This window comes from Rhyacophila brunnea, unplaced genomic scaffold (genome assembly GCF_057557595.1).
Source record: "Rhyacophila brunnea isolate RB1 unplaced genomic scaffold, BYU_Rbru_1.0 scaffold_2, whole genome shotgun sequence".
In the NCBI taxonomy this organism is placed as follows: domain Eukaryota; kingdom Metazoa; phylum Arthropoda; class Insecta; order Trichoptera; family Rhyacophilidae; genus Rhyacophila; species Rhyacophila brunnea.
In genome coordinates, this window is record NW_028232859.1 from 22,854,078 (window position 1) to 22,880,211 (window position 26,134).

The 26,134-nt window shown below is 30.9% G+C and overlaps 1 protein-coding gene across 1 annotated transcript in view; it reads right to left on the reverse strand.

Moving 5' to 3' along the window:
• Positions 1-24,964, reverse strand: part of CAH1 (carbonic anhydrase 1) — an 85,646-nt gene extending 60,682 nt beyond the window's left edge. Inside the window, exon 1 of the mRNA XM_085946453.1 lies at positions 24,764-24,964. Coding sequence (XP_085802579.1) covers positions 24,764-24,797 — 34 coding nt within the window. The 5' untranslated portion in view covers positions 24,798-24,964. The remainder of the gene's footprint in view (positions 1-24,763) is intronic.
• Between the last annotated feature and the right edge of the window lie 1,170 nt (positions 24,965-26,134).

Genomic DNA, 26,134 nt, shown 5'->3' on the forward strand with positions numbered 1-26,134 from the left:
TAAATAAATGTTATCAGTGTTATCACTATTTCGTGAAAGGTTGTAAGTTTATTTAATTTTTAAATAAGTAATAAAATAATATATGTGTGGAGGCATAACAATAATTATTCATCAATATAAATGATTAGCATCATTCGCATATCACAGGTATCTTTATGTAATCTGAAGAAACAGACATATCACATTCAATGATGATATTTAAAAGTGAAATAGCTTAAGAAATTATTTCAATATTATATGTACTGAATTAAGTAATTTATGTTGTATTATATTACGATAAATAAATGCTTTCCGCGGGTTTTAACATATGGAATAACAAAACTTTTAAGAGTAATAATTTTATTGAACATACAAATTTGAATTTTTTTAGAAATATTTTCGTCAACCATACTATTTATTATGCATAAATCACGATATTTTATTTTCGCATGGGTACATCTTATGTAGCTATAGATCTACCATCATAAATTCGCATTTCAGCGAGGGCGCTAGTATGACATTGAGAATTTTACCATAACTAACAAAAAAATGGTAATTTATAATTTTTTATTGGTAGTAGATTTCTGTACAAATATTATGCAATCCATAATTCTAGAAACATGTTGTAAAATTAAATGGCATTTGTAACAAATTTATCCTCGATAGACAATTTTAGTTTCAAATTCGACCGTCTGCCAACTTACGATGGTAGATCTTTACCTACGTACAGTATTTTTAGCAAGCACATTTAGATAGTCACACATATTAAATTTAATATTCAATAACACAGCAATTATGATATTTAATAAATACGTGAAACTGTGGTTTTAGTTGTCGATATTAGTACATATTCATAACCAGAGCTACAAATGGAACTGGAAACGAATCTAGGACTCCTAGGAGTACTGAGAAACCCTTAACTACATCGGAAACGGAACCTTTGACTGTAAATCTTGAGAAATCCGAACTGGAACAAGAATCCTTCAAGTGTTCCCGAGGTTTCGTTGTTTGTTTTTGATTATGTAATATTATTTGTGTTCTTTATTTTCTTGCTCGTCGGAGCCAATTATTCCAAAAACACAGCAATCGTCACGATGTAGGTAAAGTTTTAATACGGGTTTTAAGGTAACATGGTTGAATTATCGTGCCTTATGACACACATAGTATCAACACATTCTTTCTGAATTTTGAATTAAAAAAAAAACATAATATAACTATGTAAATAAGATTGATATAAAAACCTAGGTAAATATATTGTTTACTTTAAGAACCGGAAGCAAAGTTCCGATTTTTGATTTGATGGAACCAAGAATTTTCCATTGCTTCCGAACCTTCAAAAATGATTTATTTTAAAAGCTATATCTTTAACTATGTATTTAATAGCTACAGCCAAATAATATATAAGTAGTCTCAAAGCATATAATTGAAAATATAACTTCATAATCCTGTATTTTATATAAATAATTTTCAATTAAATGACAACTCCCAAAATAATAAAAATGTGGTTTTTCAAATAGACATGTCAAATAAAGTATCCTTTATTGCTGGACAAGTATTCATGTACAGATTATCGCGCTGGTTTCTTTAAAAATAGTGTATTTCTTATTAAATTTAAATATTTTTGTGGGTTATTTTTGTTTGTTCGAATATTTTTTCTCCATGCCAACAGTATTTTCAATTTATGAATATAACATTATTGCTTGAATTATTTATAAATCAATGTCTATAGTATTAGCACCCAGAGTTTAAAGGTGACCTGCAACTAGAATTCAACACAATATAAACAAGGTACTGGTATTATTATTATTATTACATAATAATATATACATCAACATGTTAAATCCTAATAGGATCATAATGTGAGAATCCGCAGAGTGGAGTTTTGATTTTACGAGGAAAGTATGTAGGCCACTTGCTCAATCTATTGGGTCCATGCTATGGGTACAAACACTAATTGAAAAATAACATGTGGATTAGTCAGACAAAGTTACTAGTATTATAATATAATTATTGACATATAACAATAATATTATTATTGTCTTTTTTGTTCATGCTGGAATATCAACAGACTTATGTATTTAAATAAAAATGCCAGTTTAAACATTTAGGTGATTAAGCAACAAAACTGATGTTATTTTTAAGTATTTATTCAATATTTTAATAATAAAAAATTACTGGTTTCGACAGCTAGGATATTTTCAAGTGACAGCATCTAGTTTAAACATATTATGTTCGTTATTTATACCTACATGCTCCACCCAATCATGCACAGATAATATTATTTTCAACCCAAGAGATTTCTTCGAAAAAGTGTGAAATTTACCTACATACAAAAATCTTTTGTTTATTTAGTTACGATGACAAATATTAATTATAAGGAAAATAAGCTACATAATTCATTTGGTTAAGATTAATTGTCACTACAAATAAGTTAACAGTATTAAAAAAATTAACTAGCCGATATGTTTAAGGATTGAAATACCGGTATTCCGAAAATCGGGATCCCGCTATTCGATAATAGTTTATTAAATCTAAAATACCGGTATTTTTAGTATTAAAAAAGCTGAGAAATTAAAAATACTATATTTGAAATGATTGAATCACTCGATTAAATTGAAATATTAATAAAAAAATAAAGTTCAAAATAATATTTATTTTGGGCGGAAAAACTCTCGACTTTGGTTTCTGGACGGAATTTTATTTGTTATTTTTATTTGTGTGAAAATTTGACGGCATTGACAAAGGAATTAGGGTGCCGTGAAAGAATTGCCTTGACACGTTTTCCACTTCGTCAGATGAATGCAGAGCTATTCTAACTCTCATTTGAAATATTTTGCAGAAGAGTTTTTTGAAACAGCCTACTTCAGTTATTTATTATTTATATAGACAAGTGTATGCACCATTCTTTTAATAAATAATCCTACTAAAATATGATGCGTACGTATTATATCCAAAAAAATAATAAATAATTTCAGTCAGTTGTTTCATTCGGTATATTGCTATCCTTAGTTATGTTACCAACTGGAAAAAAAACATTGTTGAAAAATCGCTAGTACTAAAATCTGCACACTTATAATAGTAATAACCATATCAAAGGATGAATTTGAAAACCTATGATCACTGAAGATAGCAAATAATAAGGTATACATTTTCGTAACCGTAATTTGTGTAGATATGTAAAATGTCAACTCACCTGCCACTATTTATGAATTTAGATATTCGTTGTTGTTACTATTGATTGAAGATCTTCATAAAATAACAATCACAACGATTACTCATGTAATATCGGAATATTGAAGAGTCAATCGTTATATGTGGATGTCTGCAAGAAGACTAAAGTATATCTACGCGGTTCACCGCAATGAGGTACACATTCTGTCAACAATCTTTAATTAGAATATGCCAAAGCTTCCTTAGAATAATATATTTTAAAAATTAAAAATGTATATACATAGATAGACATGGCAAGAAATTGTTATCTTTTCAATAATTGAATAATGTATAATTAAATTAATCAAACTGTCCATTATTTTGTTCTTTTATCTGTCAGGTAATGATGTAATGTCTAATAAATTTTTATAAAAATGATTCGTATGCAAAGTTTGCAACATAGTTTACCTTTTATACATTTTACAATATTTAATGTTCGTAGATATGCAACTGACTAATGATACATAACCATATCCACGTTGAAGCAAATAATGTCAACAACATCAAGTAGATTTAAAAGAATGATCCCAAGGAAGGCTCAAACACCAATATCATGAGTGTAATCATCACAGCCATCAGGGGTTCTTAAAACTATGAACACTTGGGATATTGAATAAATCGCGGAACATTGTCACCAATACCAACAAAAAAAATATCATACGATAGGTATAATACAAATGTGCAAACAACATTATTGGAAGCTTTTTTTTTTGAAAGAGTAAAAAATAGCTCTTGGCTTATGATTCTGGATGATTTTTTTTACATTGCGAAAAAGCCACTCTGACGGAAAAAAAATGAAGAAAAATGAAGAAAAGGCTTTCGATTTGATTATGAATATCTTATGTGAAACAAGATATGAAATTAACTTCGAAAGTGGAACCATTGTTCACTAGTGGTCCTCAGTATGGATATTTAATACCGTAAACTTAAAAGGTTGTACGTGCCAGAAATTATGAAAACGGTTTTATTTAGGAAATGGATAGCATGTGCCAAAGCCAATGTCCTACAGAAGGGTACAAGTGCCACTGATGCTCGGAAATAAATCTTAAAAATTCCAGAAGATGGCGTTGTTATACGAATTGTATGGTTGATGTATAAATTATTGAATGTTTGAGGGAATTTAAAAATACACTTCTTTTTTTGAAAATAGCACTTACACCCTTTTAAGTTTCCGGTATTCAATATTAAAAAATATCTTGAATTTGTTTACGGGCGTTCTAAAAAAGTAAGATTCGATTGTTTTAAGCAGCCAATTAAAATTGTCTCTTATGAACCAGATAACACTTTATTTACTTTTCTGACCAGCCAATTAAAAAATATTCATTCAGAATCAGATTCAAGAATTCTTTGAAGCACTCTAGAGCTGCCAATCAAAAATATTCCTATTAGAATCTCAACCACAATAAAGTATGGATTTCGCAATAAATGATTTTTGAAAAACAACTTAATCTCAAGGAATAAAGGACGAATGGTCGACGTGGTAATAAAAGAAAAGGAATCTGTATTCTGTCGCCCTAATAAAATAGCCATATAACCATAACAGAATTACAGCATGCGGTGCACAGTTTGAATACTACTGGATGAAATGATTTCTATACAATATTTGACACATTAAATTGTTTGTTTTATTTTCAGGTCACACCAACCGACTCAAAAATAATCTCACATACGAGAAAGAAATTAGGTTAATTTAAATTAAGTATATTACAAAATTGTTGGTGAAAATAACGTAAAGAAAAATATCTACCGGCAGTCTATTGTTAACACTAAGAGAAAATACAAATAAACTCTGTATTCAACGTCGTAAAATAGATGTCGTATGGTGAAATTGGTTGGCAATCCAAGTCGTTGGATTAATTTGATTTTATTTCGAATTTAAATCTCAGGCCCCTGTGATACTACGCGAGCAGAATATAAAATCGAAAAAAATGCTCGCCTGTTCGATTTTTTATTTAGTTTTTCTAAGCTTGAATATTTTTTATTGCTCACTGAAAACGTAACGCGGCAGCGCGTAGGAAACGCGGTTATGCCATAAATTTAACACAAACACATCTAATAATATACGTCATATAGGTACATAGTTTCTTATAAAATCTCGTATAGATTTCTAAAATAATTTGGATTGTTTACGTTTAATTTCCATCAGTCTTTGATGAGGTCATTGTGAAAGTTAAACAAGATTTTTTTTGTGGTGTGGTCGGTTCTGCACCCGACACCCGTCAAGTAAAAATTGAGATCGGCATTGTGTATTGGTGTTTTTTTTGTCTATGGTGATTGAACCAGATTTTTCTGCGAACATGGGCAGTCAGTAAAACTGACACGAGTTCAGTATCACTCTAATAAATCTACTCATATTTTTTATGTTTTGAAATGTATTGTAGATATCAAGCTCAATTATTGTCTCTAATTCTAGGTAAATAAGTAGTTGACTAAATGAGTAGGATAATTTTTGAACCCATACCCTATCCCGCATGTCTTAAGGTGCGTGAGAAATAAATATCAATGGCAGTGTTTTAGATAAAATATAATACTTATATAATATTTATTGGTAGGTACTTCGATAAATTAAAAAAAAAGATATCTGTCCTGGAAATAAAAGGTTTACGATATTTTTGGCGATAATATTAATGATAAGGGCAGCAGTTTGCAGAAGGACGACACTGACATAAATTAAATGAAATGATGTATATTTTCTGCATTGAACATTTAACATTAACTAAAAGCAGTCAGTGACCCCATGCATCGTCCGATTGTCTTCGACAGTGGCTTCCAAACTTGCAAGTTTACTTTAAAAACATCAAAAATTACAAAAAATATATTTATTTATTATCCTATATGAATACTATGATCATAATTTTATTTTTTGTATGTGATAATACATCATGGGTGAGACTTGGCCTCTTCTTTTCACATCGGTGTTAAGATCTCCTCCTTCAATAATTTTCTGCAACTATCAAACCACCAACGTCGCGGTGTTCCCGTATTTCGTTTTTCTTCTTTCAACATGGACACTACGTCAATATTTGAGGGTTCATTATGATTAACTGACCAATCCATCATATGGTTTTAATTTTTCGACTTATACGAGGTATAAATGAGAACTCTGCCATTCTGGGCAGTGTTGACCTGTGTGTCCCTGATAACTATCTTAGAAATAGAGAACATCAGTTGTTTATTCTCCCAAGGTGCAGAACCAACTTGCCACTGGTAATTCCAATTGGGAGGGCGATAACTATGTTCAACGAAATTGCTACGGGTGTTGATATATTCCACCTACGTGAGGATGAGTATAGGTGGACGTTATTTTATAAATTTTTAAAATAGGGTCTGCTTAACTCATCCGGTGTATTTCCATGTACCTATATAATTAATATTTTTGAATGTACATATTTCTACTGTTTATTAGCATACTATCTATCTCTTTTTTTATGTCATATTGTGAACGTCTTAAACTTATAATTTGTAATGTCCACAATATGTTAAAAATAAATAAATTGAAATGCGTTGGGTCTCGATAAATCTGTCACACAACTCATCAAAAAAGTTTATAGATAGACTTCATGATTATGACAGATAATAGTAATATAATGCATGTATATTATAGTAGTTGGTTAGAATGTTGTGTGCACTTACTCGATAAACAAAATATTAAAACTCTACTATGATAATGTTATCAAATTCTTAATCTAATGAGTACTTACGTATCTAGCTATAGAATTTAGATCGTTCGCTTTGCATATCTACACCATTGCCTTTCTTAGTTAGACATTCAATGTGGATCGGGATCGAGTAAATTCAATTCATGATCGCGATTCACATTTTAATGAGCAGATTGATGAACTGAATCGTCATGATTTTTATATTGACTCATTTTTTTTCAATCACATAGGTATATTTATATTAGACTGGTATCAGATTCTTGTGGCAGTACAGGCGACTCATTTAGGTGTGTGTTTGACACTAAAACCGTTGCAAATTGATTTCGTCGTGGCCGCAATACAAGAGAAGCTTTCCGTCCTCTACATTTAATTTATTGCAACATATATTTATGAGGTCAGGCTACAAAACGCATACTATACAAAGCGCGCCGTGTATCCTCAAATATTAGAAATAATATTGAATGCGCGCTTCGTTTACGTAACCAACTTTTTTTTTTGTTTGTTTCTTTATTAAACACAACAACAAGTCGCGAAGCCCAATAAAAGTGGGAAAGTGGTAAACATAATATATTTTGACCTCACCGGGATCGAACCCAGAATTCCGGGATTGATGGTCAGCGCCTTACGCACTACGAATTACATTACGAGAGCCACCATTTTTAATGCATAGTATGGATACAGACGTAACTATTAAAAATAACATATGTTTAATACTTACGCAATAATAATAAAGTTTATCCCATATTTATTCACACTCAATAATTAAACTTTGTTACAGCCTCACCCAGAATGTAACCCGCTTCCCATTATTTTTGTGTTCCTGGCAACATATAATGTAGCGTTTGTTTTGAAGAACGAAAGATTAATATTCGTTCACGAGAACCGTTTTTATTATTTAGGTGCAGTGCCGTTAGCATTAACAGATTTTCAGTAAAGTTTGATAGTCTATGTCTTACGATAGTATTGTGTTATTTTGCTGTTATGATAATATTTATGACATGCCTGTGTATGCGATTCATACGAATACGTCACCCAACTTTCATTTTTTCGCCAGACGTTCATCGTAACAGCAAAATATTATAATGGCAACAATTTATTTCAAATGGAGTTAGATTACTCAATTGACTACTTTACGTCAGAATAATAAATTATTAATTTATCTCATACGGAATCTCAGTGACCGATAACAGATTCCGCACAACAAACCGACTGAGCCGCGTGCGATTCATCAATATTTTAATCGATCATCAAAACTAAAATATAACAGCCGACCGTTTTATCTTTTATTCATTGATCTGAACTTAAATTTTGACTGGAAGACAGGAACCGATTCAATCAATTGATTACGATGTTACGGAAATTCCTGAAAAGTCCTAACGAATAAAATCATTATCAGTACTACAAACCAGTACGTATTAATTACTGGATTATAGGTACATATGCATAAAGAATCGTCTTATCGACCAAAAAGTATTGATACTTGTGGATCTATTCTATAGACAAGGCGGTTATCGGCGGCTATCGACAGTAGTTTATCATATTTATGTATTGAGGTATTATAATTGTTACAATAAGTTAGACGTCTAAACTAAAGTATTGATACCGGTATCGAAAGAAAAGTATCTTTTTTTACAGCCCTAGGTATGTATAGTTGAAATTTAACTCACAAAACATGAAAAGTAAAGCAATATTTCAAGCAGGATTGCTGTAGAGTGTAGACTGTAGAGCAGCGATACTCAACCTGCGGCCCGCGGGCCACATGCGGCCCTTTAAGCTTTTATGTGCGGCCCGAAACACATTTATTATCAGGAACATGATTTTCAATTTTGAAATAAACGCTTGGATACACATTACTTTTGTTTATAATTTTTAAAATCTCAAAAATGTTTTGTAAAAAAGGGGGGGTTTCATGATTTTTTTCGTCACACCATTAGTGATGCGGCCCGCGTTACTTTACAAATATATGTATTTAGCCCGAAGAAAAAAAAGGTTGAGTATCATTGCTGTGGTGTCGATAGTTAAAAATATATAAAATTAAAGAAAACCATTGCAGTAATAAATAACAAATGAATGCGCATATAAATAAGATAAGCATGAAAAATCATTTTGTTTAAATAATATACATATCACATTTTCCAGAGCTAAAGGTAATTTTATGTTATTTTAATAACCCATGGATAAAATCCATGATTGTGAAATTGAATTCTATCATAAAACCTTTTTTATGACTCGGTTTGTATGGAAAGTTAAAACTTTTCTGTTTCGTCAATTTTATGACAAATGAATATATATTTTTTATTATGATAAATTAAGACTTTAATTTATGCACCTTACTAGCAATACTATTTGTTATTATGAAGAGATAAATATACTATACTACAGTGATTTCCAAAATTTATGTTACTACGCCTCCCTTTGAAAAAAATGTAATCTTGGCGCCTCCCCCCACCTCTATTACATTAAATAACAGACACCTTTTTAAATAGTCAACAATGTACTAGTACTAATACAAAAATGAAAAAAAATAAAAATAAACAAGGTTTTACTGTTTATATTAAGTATATTAATTTTTAAATTAATTCGTTTTTAATGCGACGAATGTGCTTGTTTATTAGCACAATCAATTTCAATAGTAGTCAATCCAAATGCATCATCGTTCATTGATAAAATGGATTCTACCATAGGCCCCACATCTTGAAGCGGGCTCCCAGGCTAGGATCTTTGGCGGGCCCACCTACGTATCGCTGAGGTTAAGGGCAGTGTGGTGCTCTAATGTAGTGTTTCTTAAATTATACACATATTTAAACTATTTAATAGCCCTGAAATAAAGCAGCGCAGTTTTTTTTATGAATGCCTTCACTTTGTCTTTTTAAATCAGTGAATGCATTAGTGGTTCTTGCATTGATTTATTCACTTTTTTTTTAATTTCAATCAAATAAACAAGTTTAACAACAACATTATCGTTCCTAAACAAATTTGCCTCTAATTTCAACATTATGATTTGACCCTTTTATTTCATTTTTACGAGATAGCCAGCGCGCTTCACAATTGTATAGAAATGAGGTATTATAAAATGAGTCTCCACATTTTCAGACAGGTTTGCAAACAACCTTTTATAGGACTGTTTTTTTGTGTAGTTTATAACTAGCGACCGTTTTATAAACTATGCATTTGCAATCTGCAAATCTGTGGCTACATTAATTGTGTTAAACTTTTCGCACCTCCCAGTTTGGAAATCGCTGCTATACTATATTACACAATTTATTTTTCGACAGGTACCCTAATGGTTAAAATTAGTTAGGTATGCAACGTTTTCTCTACAATAATTATCTTATATGTCGGTGTTAAAGTTGAAAAAAACATTTCCCTCAACATTTTAAGTTAAGGAAACATTTTCTTGGTCGCTTTTTCCAACGCTCATTCAATAATCGGCCATAACATACGAGGGTGGGTCAATAAGTCCTTAGAAAAGCCGACAGGTGGCGCGACTAGTACTGTAAGCGGTTTGTTTTCATGCAGCGGCACTACCGATTCAGTATGCTGCGAAGTTTCAATCAGATTGGTCGGGTTGTTGTGTGTTTCTCGTACATTTAACTTGTGGAAAATGGAAAAATGGAAAATGGAGAAAATTGAGTTTAGAGCTGTTATTAAACATTTTAATATAAAAGGGTTAACAGCAAACGAAATAAAAAATGAGTTGGATTTAGTTCACGGCATATCTGCTCCTTCACTTGCAACTATTTATAACTGGTTAAATGAATTTAAACGTGGTCGTACATCAACAAAGGATGAACCACGCTCAGGACGTCCTGTAGAGGTGACTACACCAGAAATGATCAATAAAATCCACGATATGGTGTTAAGTGACCAAAGATTAAAGTTGAGTGAGATAATTGAGGTTACAGGGATCTCAAAAGGTAGCGTCATTTCTATTTTACATGACAAATTGGGCATGAAAAATATTTCTGCAAGATGGGTGCCGCGTTTGCTCACAGTCGACAATAAACGCAATAGGATGGTGGCCTCTAAAGCCCTGTTGTCGCTCATGCAACGCAATCCGGATGAATTTTTTTGTCGCTTTGTGACTGTAGATAAAACATGGATACACCTCTATACTCCCGAGACGAAAGAACAGTCAAAGCAGTGGATTGCGAAGGCGAACCATGTCCAAAGAAGGCGAAAACCGTAAAATCAGCTGGTAAGGTTATGGCTACTGTATTTTGGGATGCACGTGAAATTATTTTCGTTGACTATTTGGAAAAAGGAAAAAAAATAACAGGGGATTATTATGCATCTTTATTGGACCAGCTAAAAAACAAAATTGAAGAAAAACGGCCTCATTTAAACAGGAAAAAAATCCTCTTTCATCAGGACAATGCCCGTGTTCACACATGTTTATAATCAATGGCTAAAATTGAAGAATTGAAGTTCGAATTGGTCGACCACCCACCGTATTCGCCAGATTTAGCCCCCAGTGACTTTTTCCTTTTCCCAAACTTAAAAAAATGGCTAAGTGGACAACGTTTTTTTTCAAATGAAGAAGTCATCGATCGGACAAATGCTTATTTTGAGGACCTTCCGAAAACTTACTTTTCTGACGGTTTAAAAAATATTGAGAAACGTCTAACCAAGTGTATTGAGCTCCAAGGAGATTATGTTGAGAAATAAAAAAAAAATACAAAAATAAAAACTGTTTTAATGCTTTTTTCTAAGGAATTATTGACCCACCCTCGTATTATCGGTTACTTAATTCCAGAATCATTACCGTCCTCTGTCTTCTCAGGTTGTTTGTAAACAAAATAAAAATACTATAATTCGATAAAACAGCGCAGTGTTGCCATCGTGTTGTTTATTTACTATTGCGCATTCCTCAGACTATAACAGTTTCGCCAAATAAAACCTGTTTCACCCTCCGACCCGCACTTTCAACTCGGCAGCAGCGTGGAGAAGAAAACAGACCAAGAGCTTTTGCCGTGCATTCATAATCCAGGATTTATTCGTAGTTATAATCATAATAATATTTGTGTAATAAATATAAACTAATAAATATTTTTCTATCCGATTAATTAATTATATGTGGCGCAATTCTGAAATAGCGATATTAATTTTAAAATAGAACAATATAATTTATGGTTAATATTATTTATATTCCATATTAAAAATTAGAAGTATCTAGCACAATGTGTGAAGATGGACAGGCCATACCGCTTAAAAAATAAATCGCCATTGAATAAATGGCATCATCCAATGGTATCTAAGGGTTATTAAGGAACCTAAATGGAAACTATGACTCCTCTACGTGACATCGAAAGTCGAAGGACTGATAAGAGTGGAAATAACTAAGAAGGGATTTCATCCAGTAGTAGGTCGTGAATGACTAAAATATATTAGACGAATCATACATGACATTATTACAAGATAAAAAGAACTTTTTACATACAACGTTTTTAAATTTTCTGTTGAATCATATAAACTTGACTTGACTAGCGTAAATGATCAAAAAAAATTGCACTTGATAGAAAAACTGAATAATGAAATGTCATTTCATATTGATTTTCATAGTAACGCACGTATATATTAATAATTTAGTTGCTAGGACAAAACAGAATTAACTGAAAATGAAATCATTTCTACTTAAAGATGGCTAAAAGTATTAAAAAATGTAGTGGCATCGTGTTCTGATATATTCTAAAAGTTTCAAATGTCTAGCTAGTCGGGAAGTTAGTTAAAATTCGATTGCAAAATTTGTACCGGACAGACAACCATCGGACAAATAAGAATACGACCTAAGAAAAGTTGTAATTATAATAAATTTCAAATAAATGTTTTTATATCGAAAAGGAGTTAAGTATTTATGTTTTCGTTAAGATTGAGTAGGAAAAAAAACAAACAAATCATTAATGAAAAAAGGTACGACCAAAACATACGCACAAGTATTTATTGTCACTATCTGTTATTTTTTATTTAGTTTATTTATTTACATAGCAATATAATAATAAATACAGTTCTAATTTTATAGCGAATAAACAATGTCATTTTTTATGTCATCAGCTGTTAAGGCAAGTTCGATCGAATAACAATTGTATCGACATTGAACCACTATGGCTTTATGCAAATAATGTCGGCAAAGTAATGCAACATTGCCTATTTGGGATCATGGTTCGTTGACTCAAACGACAATGAAGATTGACAAAACTTTTGGGTGGAATCGTAAGCGATTTTTAACCACAAATAATGCACTTGCGAGTGTCAATGTCACGTTATTTTGTTATTCGCGAATCAGTTGGGTGTAAACAAAACGCAAGGTGATTCTTTAAAAAGCCTTGCGCCACATAATCGCTATTCGCATTATTACAATTAAACAGCAATTTGATTTGAATCATTTCATTTGAATATTCTATAATTGAATTATCATCCATATGATTCGAAATGTAACATTGTACCTATAATAGTGAATGTATACAAAAAGTTCCTAATCTATTACTTGAATACAACACATTTGTCGAAAGAACCCATAATGTATACAAATATTATCAAATCTCTAGTTATTTCGAGTAGTAAGTATGCAAACTAATATAACATAGCATTGCCAGCTAAAATTTAAAACTCACTAAATGCAATCTTACACATCCATCAAGATTTTGGTAATGATTTTTTCTTGCATATAATATTATAACACACTTTTTTTATTTATAAATATAAAATATAATAGAGATACGATTCAAATTCGCAAGAAATTTACATTTAAATAATAAAAGCCTTAAATTTTCACTGATTCCATTTAGTTTTATCTTGAAACAACAACGTCAGTTAATTTTACTTGTCTAACCGAACAAAATCAGAGAATTATCTGCATTTAAACTGACATGTCAATACTGTAGCATCGTCTGCTTCATATAAAACCGCCACTGCTCTCAAAAGTTATAATATTTGTATTCGTCCCTTCGTTCGCCGCCCTTTATAATGTGTCGCCCCTATTCAACGCATGGCCTGACTACCCCTACAGGACGTGGCTCAAGAATATCACTATTTTATGAAAACCATCTTCTTTATTTTAATATTTAAATATATGCTCATATGATATAAATAAATGAGCTATATGTTATATAATATAACAATAATTTTATTTACGGTAATTAAATAGAAAATGAAATAATATACATTATTCTTGAATTTTCACTGACTGCATGGATCTGCTTAAAAGATTAAATATACACTATCTTTAGACATAATAAAGTAATATAGTTATTATCAATGATAAGTATTATAGACGGAAGAGAATACGCTGAGTATCTTACACTTTGATTGAGTTCTTGGAACAACGTATGCTATCGACGCCAATTAAATATCTTAGATAGACTTTGGATGACATACCTACATCATACCTGTTCAAATATTGGCATACTGCTTCTATAAATGTATTATATTACATTTGATGCATTTGAAATGAATAATATTATCCAATACTTCGCAATCAATTGTTAGTCATACTCTTCTACTGAATCTAAAATGAGATGAATCATGATGTAGATTAAATTATGAATATTTGATTAACGTGTTTGTATGCAAATGATTTATCTAAAAACATCTGAATCTACAGCATTGTTATAATATGAGTATACTATTCTTTTACAGCAATTCGTATTCAGTCTGTGTAATTATTATTATTATTATGTTATCAATTTTTTATAGTAAAAAAAGTAGTTACCTAAGGATAAGAAACAATGCTCTATTTTATATTCAACGAATAATTTACAGAATTTGAGAATTTAACATTATCTGTTCAACACACATAATTTGAAAATACTTCTGAAACATACAAATACGACACCGGATTCCGGCCAATATGCTTTATGAAGATATTTTTATAATATGTATGTTTCTGAGATGTTTTCAAATTATACTCAATTAATAATTTTATATTCTCAGTAAATTATTCGTTAAGTAAAAAAATAGTTCATTTTAATATATTTAGTACAAGTACGTTAAGGCTAAAAAATTTAAAAGATCCTGATACTGGCTAGTAACCAATGTAAGTACCTATTATTCGTAAGGTGCCTTGATTCAAAGTACAAGAAAGTCAGTCGCCAATATTAGCGAAATATCTGAAGTGCTTCAGCTGTATGACTATTAGTTAATTTCGTCATAATTACTTAGGGCTCAGATGACTAAATCGGTAAAAAAAATTCTGGTCGTGTCGGGCGTTGTATTTTATTGAAGATTTTTCTAATAATATGTATGATTCTGCAGCATTATCAAATTATGTATATACAACAAATACATTCTAATCATAAAGTTTAAAAAAAATACTACACGGTGCTGCCATAATTATTCTAATAATTACTTGCTTTTCCATCTACCACCCGTCACGTCTCCACACCCGTTATATATGCGTATACCGTCGCGTAATATACGTTATGCGTCATTTAACGTTGAGCTGAGAGTGTTACAGGACCATCTTCCCAAGATCTAATAATTAATGGATGACACTCGATAATTGATTGGGTCAATAAATTTTTACCATTTCACTCCTGAACATACTGTGAATTCAACACTCAATTTGACCACACCATATAAATATAATATAACTCAAATTATAATATACAAGTGACATGAATTCTTTTGATACACTTATAACTAGAGATTTTCCGGTCATTACAAAAAATTGTGACATGTCTTCAATAATAACAACACTGCTTCCTTATTACAGGCTTCGCCTAATAAATACAGCCTACGTCTACGATGTACTCCGATGCGAAAATAATAAATCTACATAAATATTAAAGATACGGGTTTGCAAATCGAATATGTAAGCCTCATTTTATAGATACATATGTTCAAATAAATGTTAAAAAAACACACTTCGCCAGAGGCCATACATTGGATTCAACAAAACACCTTCCGCGTGAACTCCAATACATCCATACAATCAACAATCATAGAAGAAGAATAGTATTTGCGATATTTTTTTAGAATCCGGGCTAATATTGAAAGTGTGATAAATAATTATAAATAGTATAAACAACCAGAAGAGTATAAACAAACTAAAAAAATCAACAGAAACCTTATTCTGCCACGTAAACATTCGAAGCTATCTATACGTGTTCATATTCATAGATTCGCGACCCCGGAGTAAGTGATATTACGATGTTATTTATCATTCAATAGGTACCCACCAGTATAGGTATGTTAAAAGATGTTATTATCAGTGTACTTCCCTAATAAAATATATAATTTTGTTTTATCTTACTGTTGTAATTATCTTACAGATGTTTCTTTATATTTTTCATGTCGTAGTGTAAACGTATTAAGCATATAATTTGTAATGTAAACAAATAAATGCCTACGATTTATTGAATTTTTTTAATGTGTTTAATTCATAAAATTATTGATCTCTCATGTCACCATCTGAACCATATTTCATAGTTCTGACGGAATTTCATAATTACAGTTATAAATTTTCAATCATAAAAAAACAGTGGTAGACAATATTTTTTTAGATGAATTCATATACACATTCATCAAAAAAACTAGTGAAATACCTGCGATACTGTAACTTGAAGGATTTTGTTTCCGTGTTTCATAACCACTTATATAGTAATATACTTATTTATTCATTATTGAATATGCCAAGTTTACTGTCTAATATTTTTACTACCCGCTCCTTTAAAAATCATTATATGTGGATATTTAATTGGAACTTAATTGAATTTAGTTATGTATACTTAGTTTATAAAAAAACATTCATATTTTCAACTTTGCGTTCAATTGAATTTTAAACGATAATTTTACAGTTGTTTCCCCCTCATATAAATCAGTGGGTATGTATAAAATATTCGACTAAAAATATGTAGATTTCTGTTGAAAATAAGCTAATAAATTCAGAACATACCAATTGTTCGCTCTATTTTTGGGCAAACGTAATATAAGTACATAAGTCATCAATCAATAATTTATTTTATTATCAGACGTTAAAAATCGATTTGTAAAACTTTATAAATAAAATAGAACTAAATGTCACATTAAGTAGAAAAGAAATTAGTGAGTGTTATTAAATAAAACAAGTAATAAGCTAATAAGCTTGGAACAGCAATTCATGTTAATATAATTGTAGGTACTTAATTTAGTTATATTTGCATACAATTAATTTCATCTAACAGTACCATTGTATACGTTGTTTATGTTAAAAATGTTGTCTTCTGAATTTGATATTTTAGAATTGCCTAGTGGCCCTAGTCGAACAGAAAAAATAAATATTATACATTGGCAGAAATGCAATGTATGCGGGTTTGAGTCGCGCTCCGTACTAATATATTTTCAAAAATATTTTCTAATATTATGTATGTTTTTCAGGTGCTTCAAACTATGTATATACAATAACATTTTTCCGTTTCTAAACATTCAGCCTTGTTCATTGAATGAATAGTTTAATTAAAATATGTAGTATTATTGTCCATTCCTACTGTGGTGTCACTGATAATCAGAAATGTCCGGGAGTTTTCGCGGAGCTTTTAACGTTGCGCCGGTTACGGGCGCTTTATAACCGGTACTGGCCGAAAAGTTACCGGACTGGTCTGGGAAGAGTCCGAAATGGCAGGCTTCGAAAAGTTTTCGCCGGACGATGACTCATCGACTGATCATTGTGATTATTTTTCCGTACATTGACAAGTCCCCATGTGATTTTATTTATTAAGAGTGTATTGCTTTCGTTTAGTCCACATCACGTGCTTGAATTCGCCCATTCGCCGAATCATTCGTAACACCTACTTATATGGCATCAACAAATCGTAATTCATGAAATATGAGCTATTTAAAAAAAATATATATGTATTTTTGTGTAGCCTGGAGAGGAGGGTGATTGCTGGTGGCGTTGAAGGAAAGAGGTCGTGAAGGTGTGAACCATCCAGGGGAATGACATTTTCAAGAAAGCGACTGGACTAGCTAAAGTAACTAGACTAGATCAACTCATAATCGCTCAAGGTGGAAGGCTATTAATTGTTAGCAAAATATGTAATATCAATTATTTACATCGTCGTTAACTTAGAAAATTATATGAAGAGGAGAAAATTATATTTATAGTTATAATATATTTATAAAAGCTAGCAAGTCAATGATAATCCTTTATATTATAATGTGTTGACTTAGTTACGGCTCCGAGACATCCAATGACATATATAATTAATAAATATCTGGCTTTTAAATAGGTAAGTAAGTAACATTGACGTTCCCTTAATTATGCAAGTAAATATAATAAAACAAAAAAAAACAACGTACATAATATTAATTCATTTATTTAATAAATTCATATAATTTTACGATGAAAAATAAACTTTTAATAAAAATACTAAAACGACATAAAAGTGCAGTAATTATGTATGTACATATCTAGAATATATACATATATAAATAAAAATACAAATAGATTGGATCAAATTTAATAAACTGCAATTCGATTTCAATTCTATGCAATACAAACTGGAAAATTAAGTAATCAAACTACTATAATATTATGATCGTTCACATTCAATTATTCCAATGCGAATATTAAAAAATTTGGACTTCTAACAGCTCTATACAAAACTTACTAATATGCACTTTCGTGTCTGTAATTACTATGCGAAATCTAAAGTGGTGATAGATGTGTCTTTTTTAATCAAAAAACTAATTTAAGTAAATAAATGCTAAAACTGAAACCCCAGGTTAAATTAAACAAAAGTGATAATATGTTACTTCTGCAAATTAGAAATACGACTGAATTCTTAATTTTGCTTACTAAGTCATTTTTTCAGAATAAATTGTTAATAGGTAGTGCAAACATGGTGAGCCTTTTGTGTAATATAATGTGTTTTTTTCAAATTCTAGAGACGGTACTGCGTAAAAATTATGCATAACCCCGGGATTGGCTTAATTATTATTTTTAATTAAACTTTGTGTATCTACTTATCGAATGTGTTTCTCCTGCTGCGATGTTTAGGGTTATCTAACAATTACTGGAGTACGCGTTTTCGTCAACTTAATAATAACCGGATACGTCGTGAAATAAATAACAACAAAAAAAATAACAGTAGCAAATAATAATTTATACTAAACGATTATTTTACCTACATGTTGATAAACTTGTATATATATAAAATTTAAATATGTAGGTACTACCATTTTTTAGAAGATACGTCAAGTAGTGCTAGTACGTTATTTATCAATAACAATATCATAGGTAGTAGGTACCTAATAATTATTGCTATTTTAAACTATTATTACTACTACCCACAATGGCTGGGCGGTTACGCGTCAGACTTATAATTTCGTGGGTTCAAATCATGGGTCTGAGAAAAATTTACATATTGTTTTTCAATTTATGTTTGGACACAGAGTATGGGTCTAGTAGGTCGAGCAGATGGCCTACATTCTTTTATTGTAAAAACGAAATGTATTAATATAACCTCCACTATGTGGTGACCCATAATATGATCTTTTTAGGATCGGACATGATAAAAAAATCTACTGTAACCATTTTACAGTGGCACCATTGGCACGGGGAAAACGATTCGCAGTTATAACTATATGACATTGTTTACTAGCAGTAACATTGAAACATGCTTTGTAGCAAACGAAGACGATATACGTGCAAATCACCCATGGAGCCACTGTACAATGATTTAGATTAGAACAATAAATTACTTAAAAAATGAAGTTTATAACAGTTTAAAACTGAGTATTACGAATTAAAATACAAATTACTAAAAATAATGCACGGCTTTGTTTACATTTTGACAAAATATTTGAAAAACTTTTGTAGGTGTCTGTATCATTTATTATTTACAGACAAATTTTGACTTACAAAAAACATAAACAATGATAGTGAATAGATACCTAATACCGATAATTTGAATGTCTAAAAATACGACTAGGCACAACAACAAAAAATGTGGCATTATCATAATCGCTATAGTGTGTTGAATAAATTTGATAATTTATGTAAAACAAGTCATACATATAAATTATTATTGTTTGGCTTAGTAGGTATATCTACTTTGCAATATCGATGTGTAATATACGGGGATTAATTTGTCAGGACGTACCTGCTTACTTGAATCCGATTATTAACCACAAGTAGGAAAATAGTCAGTAGGTACCTAACTACCACCGTGGTACTTGAACTGGGCTTAGGGTAAAGATTATGGGGCTCACCACGTGTCAAATATGAAGAAAATCACAAGTAAAAATAAAATAATATATCAACAAAACCTTGTACTGTTAATAAAAGTGTGGAAAATTTCTTTTATGTTTTAATGACTGGAAAATCGTCATATAATCACGCCGTAGCCATCACGTAGGTACATAGTAAATATGAGCATTTGTGTTATAATCAATTTATTGATCAGTCAGGAAAATTCTTTTAATTTATTTCGAATGTTCTATAGATACCTATTTCAAATGTGTCTTTACTTTTTTTCAAGCTCGGCTATCTCAACATCGATCATCTCATCACATGTCATCCTCCTGAGACTTTATAAACTTTGATCTTACGTTTCATTAAATTTCTTCATACGATATAACGCTTCCGCGGCTTTTTTTAAATATACGCTTTTCTCAGTACTGGAATAGTACATGGCTTGGTGATATGTTCATAAAGCCTTTATACATTTATATTTTTGCATACGTAATTTAAAAGAGTCACAAGTTATAAGGGCTCCAAAATATGTCATAAAACGAAAAAGTTATGGAGCACAAACATTACAATAAAATATAAATTAATACCGACACCGAAGAACGAGGGTGGGTCAATAATTCCTTAGAAAAAAGCATTAAAACAGTTTTTATTTTTGTATTTTTTTTTTATTTCTCAACATAATCTCCTTGGAGCTCAATACACTTGGTTAGACGTTTCTCAATATTTTTTAAACCGTCAGAAAAATAAGTTTTCGGAAGGTCCTCAAAATAAGCATTTGTCCGATCGATGACTTCTTCATTTGAAAAAAAACGTTGTCCACTTAGCCATTTTTTTAAGTTTGGGAAAAGGAAAAAGTCACTGGGGGCTAAATCTGGCGAATACGGTGGGTGGTCGACCAATTCGAACTTCAATTCTTCAATTTTAGCCATTGATCGTAAACATGTGTGAACACGGGCATTGTCCTGATAAAAGAGGATTTTTTTCCTGTTTAAATGAGGCCGTTTTTCTTCAATTTTGTTTTTTAGCTGGTCCAATAAAGATGCATAATAATCCCCTGTTATTTTTTTCCTTTTTCCAAATAGTCAACGAAAATAATTTCACGTGCATCCCAAAATACAGTAGCCATAACCTTACCAGCTGATTTTACGGTTTTCGCCTTCTTTGGACATGGTTTGCCTTCGCAATCCACTGCTTTGACTGTTCTTTCGTCTCGGGAGTATAGTGGTGTATCCATGTTTCATCTACAGTCACAAAGCGACGAAAAAATTCATCCGGATTGCGTTGCATGAGCGACAACAGGGCTTTAGAGGCCACCACCCTATTGCGTTTATTGTCGACTGTGACCAAACGCGGCACCCATCTTGAAGAAATATTTTTCATGCCCAATTTGTCATGTAAAATAGAAATGACGCTACCTTTTGAGATCCCTGTAACCTCAATTATCTCACTCAACTTTAATCTTCGGTCACTTAACACCATATCGTGGATTTTATTGATCATTTCTGGTGTAGTCACCTCTACAGGACAACCTGAGCGTGGTTCATCCTTTGTTGATGTACGACCACGTTTAAATTCATTTAACCAGTTATAAATAGTTGCAAGTGAAGGAGCAGATATGCCGTGAACTAAATCCAACTCATTTTTTATTTCATTTGCTGTTAACCCTTTTATATTAAAATGTTTAATAACAGCTCTAAACTCAATTTTCTCCATTTTCCATTTTTCCATTTTCCACAAGCAAATTTTTTTTTTAAATGTACGAGAAACACACAACAACCCGACCAATCTGATTGAAACTCCGCAGCATACTGAATCGGTAGTGCCGCTGCATGAAATCAAACCGCTTACAGTACTAGTCGCGCCACCTGTCGGCTTTTCTAAGGACTTATTGACCCACCCTCGTAACTAAGTAACTAACGCTAACTTGGTAGAGTACCTATACGTTTTATAACTTTGTACTTTTTTGCACTCTTGCACTGATACGCCTCTTTGCCTGATTACCTCGCATAAAAGTAGATCAAATGATATTTACTTGTATTAATATATGTATGTAGTAATAAATAAATAGACAGATAATATATTATGTAAAAAAAATATTTTTAGAATATAATACTAACATCATTTTCATCCTAGAGCCAGAGTGCAAAGTTATGTGGCATATATTATATCTTCCATAAAGGGTTACTCCTTTTTGCCAATATAATATAAAATATCCTATACGGAGTGTATTCTATTTTCATATTACGTGTTACATAATATGATAATATTATTACTATGCGATTATGTTATTACTATAAATATGTTATATTTTCAACAAATTTTACGAACCTGGATTATATCTGGCGATATTAACCGACTCTTAATCTTTTAGCAGAAAAATATGAAGCAATTTAATATAATAATTATTATAATTTGTTGTAATTAAGTATCTAACGACATTAAAAAGAGAAATTTATATTTTTAAAGTAAAAAATAATCTTATTATTTATAAAAAATGGGTTTCTGTCTGTTTAGTGGAAACCACCGGCAAACAAATTTTGAAAATAGCCGATATAGTGGATTATTTGTTAGGTTATATTATAAGGTTAGGTTATCATTCTTGAATTCATGAATGTTACCGAAATCGAATATGAAAATTCCCGCTGTTCCCGCCTGGCTTCCTTGTACCAAAAATGGTATAAAAAATGTGAATTCGTTAAATTCTATATAAATAATAGTTATTATTATATACATATTATTGTATAGTTATGTTTGTCATAAAAATGAATTGATGATATTATGTCTCTAATGTATAGAAAATATTTTTAAACAATTTATAGTTTTAATATACTAGGTAGGTACTTATTTTATATTTATTTTAAAAAAGATTGATTTTATATAAAAATAAAATTCGTATAAGTTGAAATCCGTTTTATTTGTATCAAGTTGAATTAATACTATGGTTCTTTGTACCATATGTACTGAAACTATTTTTTTCAGGTACCTACCGATTTTTTTGTGTATTCACCTATGTGTCTACTTTTAACGTAGTTATAAACAAAAAATGCAATACTTTTGACTGCTCAGTGTATAATTATTAATGGAATACAATATTATGACCTATGCTAATGATGGACGTAATGAATTCATTATTATAGTAAGTGTTACAATATGCTTGCATAGATTATTTCGTAAACTCCAGATAATAACGATTTAAAAAATGATAACAATATTATGTTTTCTATCAAACTAGGTAGATACGTGAAGAAAATCGCCATCTTGCATTTTATAGTTATTCGCAGTTGTAAAATCAAAATTAGAACGAACAGGTAAGATGTTGAACTATCACGGCGGGACGTTTTGGCGGAAAGATAAGCAACTTTGCTCTTCGGCAGAAAATAAACAAAGTGCACAGTCGTGGCGAATCCAAAATAACATAACTTCACAACAGGTAAGATGGAATCGGCTGCATTTTATGGATGGACATTGGACGAACAACAATTATTGTCAATTATTATTTACCTGTCTATTTATTCCCAGGTATTGGGTAGTAAACTTCTGGCAGGTTGGGGAATATTTTCGACAGGATATTTGCCGACGTGGATAAAAACATTTGGAAATTTATCTATCGTCCTATTAATATTAGCTCCTCACATAAAATTATACCACATATAATAACATGTGGCAAACACTGCATGATATTGTTACATACCTACAAAAAAGAAAGATTCGCAAAAAGCCCAACACTTTACATACCTATTTCAAAAGTAAAATAAATACATACGTAAGAACCTAACTTAATATGGCTACCTACCTAATTAGGTAAGTACTTAAGTGAATACCTAGGTATTTCAAATTACGATAAATTTAGAATACACATAGTTACGAGGAATTGGTTGTTTTAATTTAAAAAATATTTATTTACATATTATTATATTAGACCTATAAGTAGTGGACTTTACAAATTAAAAATTCAAGACGTTCGTGTTAATGGTTATGGAACCACTTATTTGCGTAGGGAGATATTATTAGAAATTATTCTAAAAATTTAACAATGATTTCACTCACTAAAAATATTATCGATACTGAAATTTATAATTTAGTAATTAGTTGATAATAATTAATGGAATCGTATTACTAATGGTTGTGTAGCACAAAAATGTGCAACAGTAGAATTGGCAATGCTGCTTACAAACTGCAAAACAAAATACTGCATGGATGGAACGAAAATAAAATTAATTTAATAATATATTATCATTTAATAAAAGCGTGGCAATTCACGCAGCTTTTTTGACACAGTAACTTTATTTATTTAAATTGATGTTACTATATTAATATTATTATTACAGTCGCCATTTCCTATTCCCACTTCTTTTCAGAGCCATAGAAATCTTTTATTCTCAGCAGAAAAATCACATTAATTTTATTCGTATATGCACATAGTATATTACCAACACATCTAATAATTTATAATAATGTGAGAACGCGTTTTTGTTCATAAACATTTTGTACACACACAAACCGAGTGATCACTAACACCATCGCAACAACGAATTTGTTGATACAAACGTAAAGAAAGGGATGGATTGTAAACGATACAATGTTATGGCGTTTTGATAATATATCGATTAAATGTAACTAAAATATGAAATTATAAACTAGAAATAAATCAAATTTAATAATGTATTTTTCCAAAACATAAGAGAAAGTTTATTATATAGTTCAGCGTACTGAAATTTAATTAACACTGTTTTTTTTAACTTACCGTTTGTGGTTGTGTATCCCCAGTCGGCACTCATTTTATTCGAGTATTCTGTTGGTTCTTTTTTTAAATGTAACGAGTTTTCGGGGACGTTTGTGTTTGATATTTTTGCGAAGGGAAATATTGTAAATATTATAATCACGGCACGTTTTATATATTCGATCCTACGTGTATGCGATCACTGTAACGAAACTAGGTATACTCATCGTTGCAACTTAGCAGGCTGCTGCCGATACTCCCTCCTCCATCTCTGGTGGCTTAACAACCATTGGCGGCGCACAAACGTGACATCGACACTTAGAAATTAATTTAAAACGATCCTAAAACTTAACGGATACACATATAAATAACATAGAACACTTGAGGAAATATTTTGAATGGATTACCATACCTGGAAGACTGAATTTAGTATAATAATTATAGACGCCTTTGCAATCACCTTTTCCCCTCGCGTTGGACTTTTAAGCCGATTTAATAAGCGATTTCTTTAGTCATCTCTTTTTAACTCACCGTTTTCGTAATATATAAAAGAGATAAGAAGTGTTTTGTTAGCTTCCCGCTGACCACTGTCAATGTCAGTCACTTGTACGATTCTGTTTACATTTTTTTACATTGAATGATAAAGCGCTGAATAGTGAGTGGTTGAGTTTTGGAGGGATTTTCAAATTCAGAATGCACCGGTATCGTAGTAACTTTGTAGCTGATAGTGCTAACAAAATGTCAATAGGTGATTCAGTGTTTATCGAAAATCAATTATGTATGTGACATAATTTGTTTATTAGATATACGGTAATAACTATGTATTATAAAGCTATCAATAGAGGACGCTCGCCCCTAATTAAGTTGAATTTATAGTAATGTTTTTGAAAAGTAATAGGTCTAGGTTCGAATATTAGAAGTCTGTGCCCATTCATTTCATCTCCGCATCCTTAATATGGATATTGTTATAACATATTATTATAATTATACTGTCCTATAACCAGCGTTGCCAGATAATTGTTTTACCAAATCTGGATTTTTACCATGTGAAATAAAAAATATCGGAATTTTTTAGCAAAAATCAGGACAACCTAAAAAACGCATATTTCAATAAATACTAGTGTTTATTTTTATGATATCAGTCAGATATAACATAACACAAATTACAAAACTCTCATCTCACTGTACTTGGCTGACGATTTTACTTCCTCTATAGTTTCTTTCTGCTGATAAAATTCAGAACGTAAATAGGTATGTCATATTGAATTGAAAAAGTAATTTCGTTTGTATCAACCCAAAAAAATATCTGTTTTTTGCATTTGACCATTTTAAATTCATCTGAGAAAATACCCGTTCGGTATAGCAATTAGTTGTTGGTATATTTAAAATAAATTA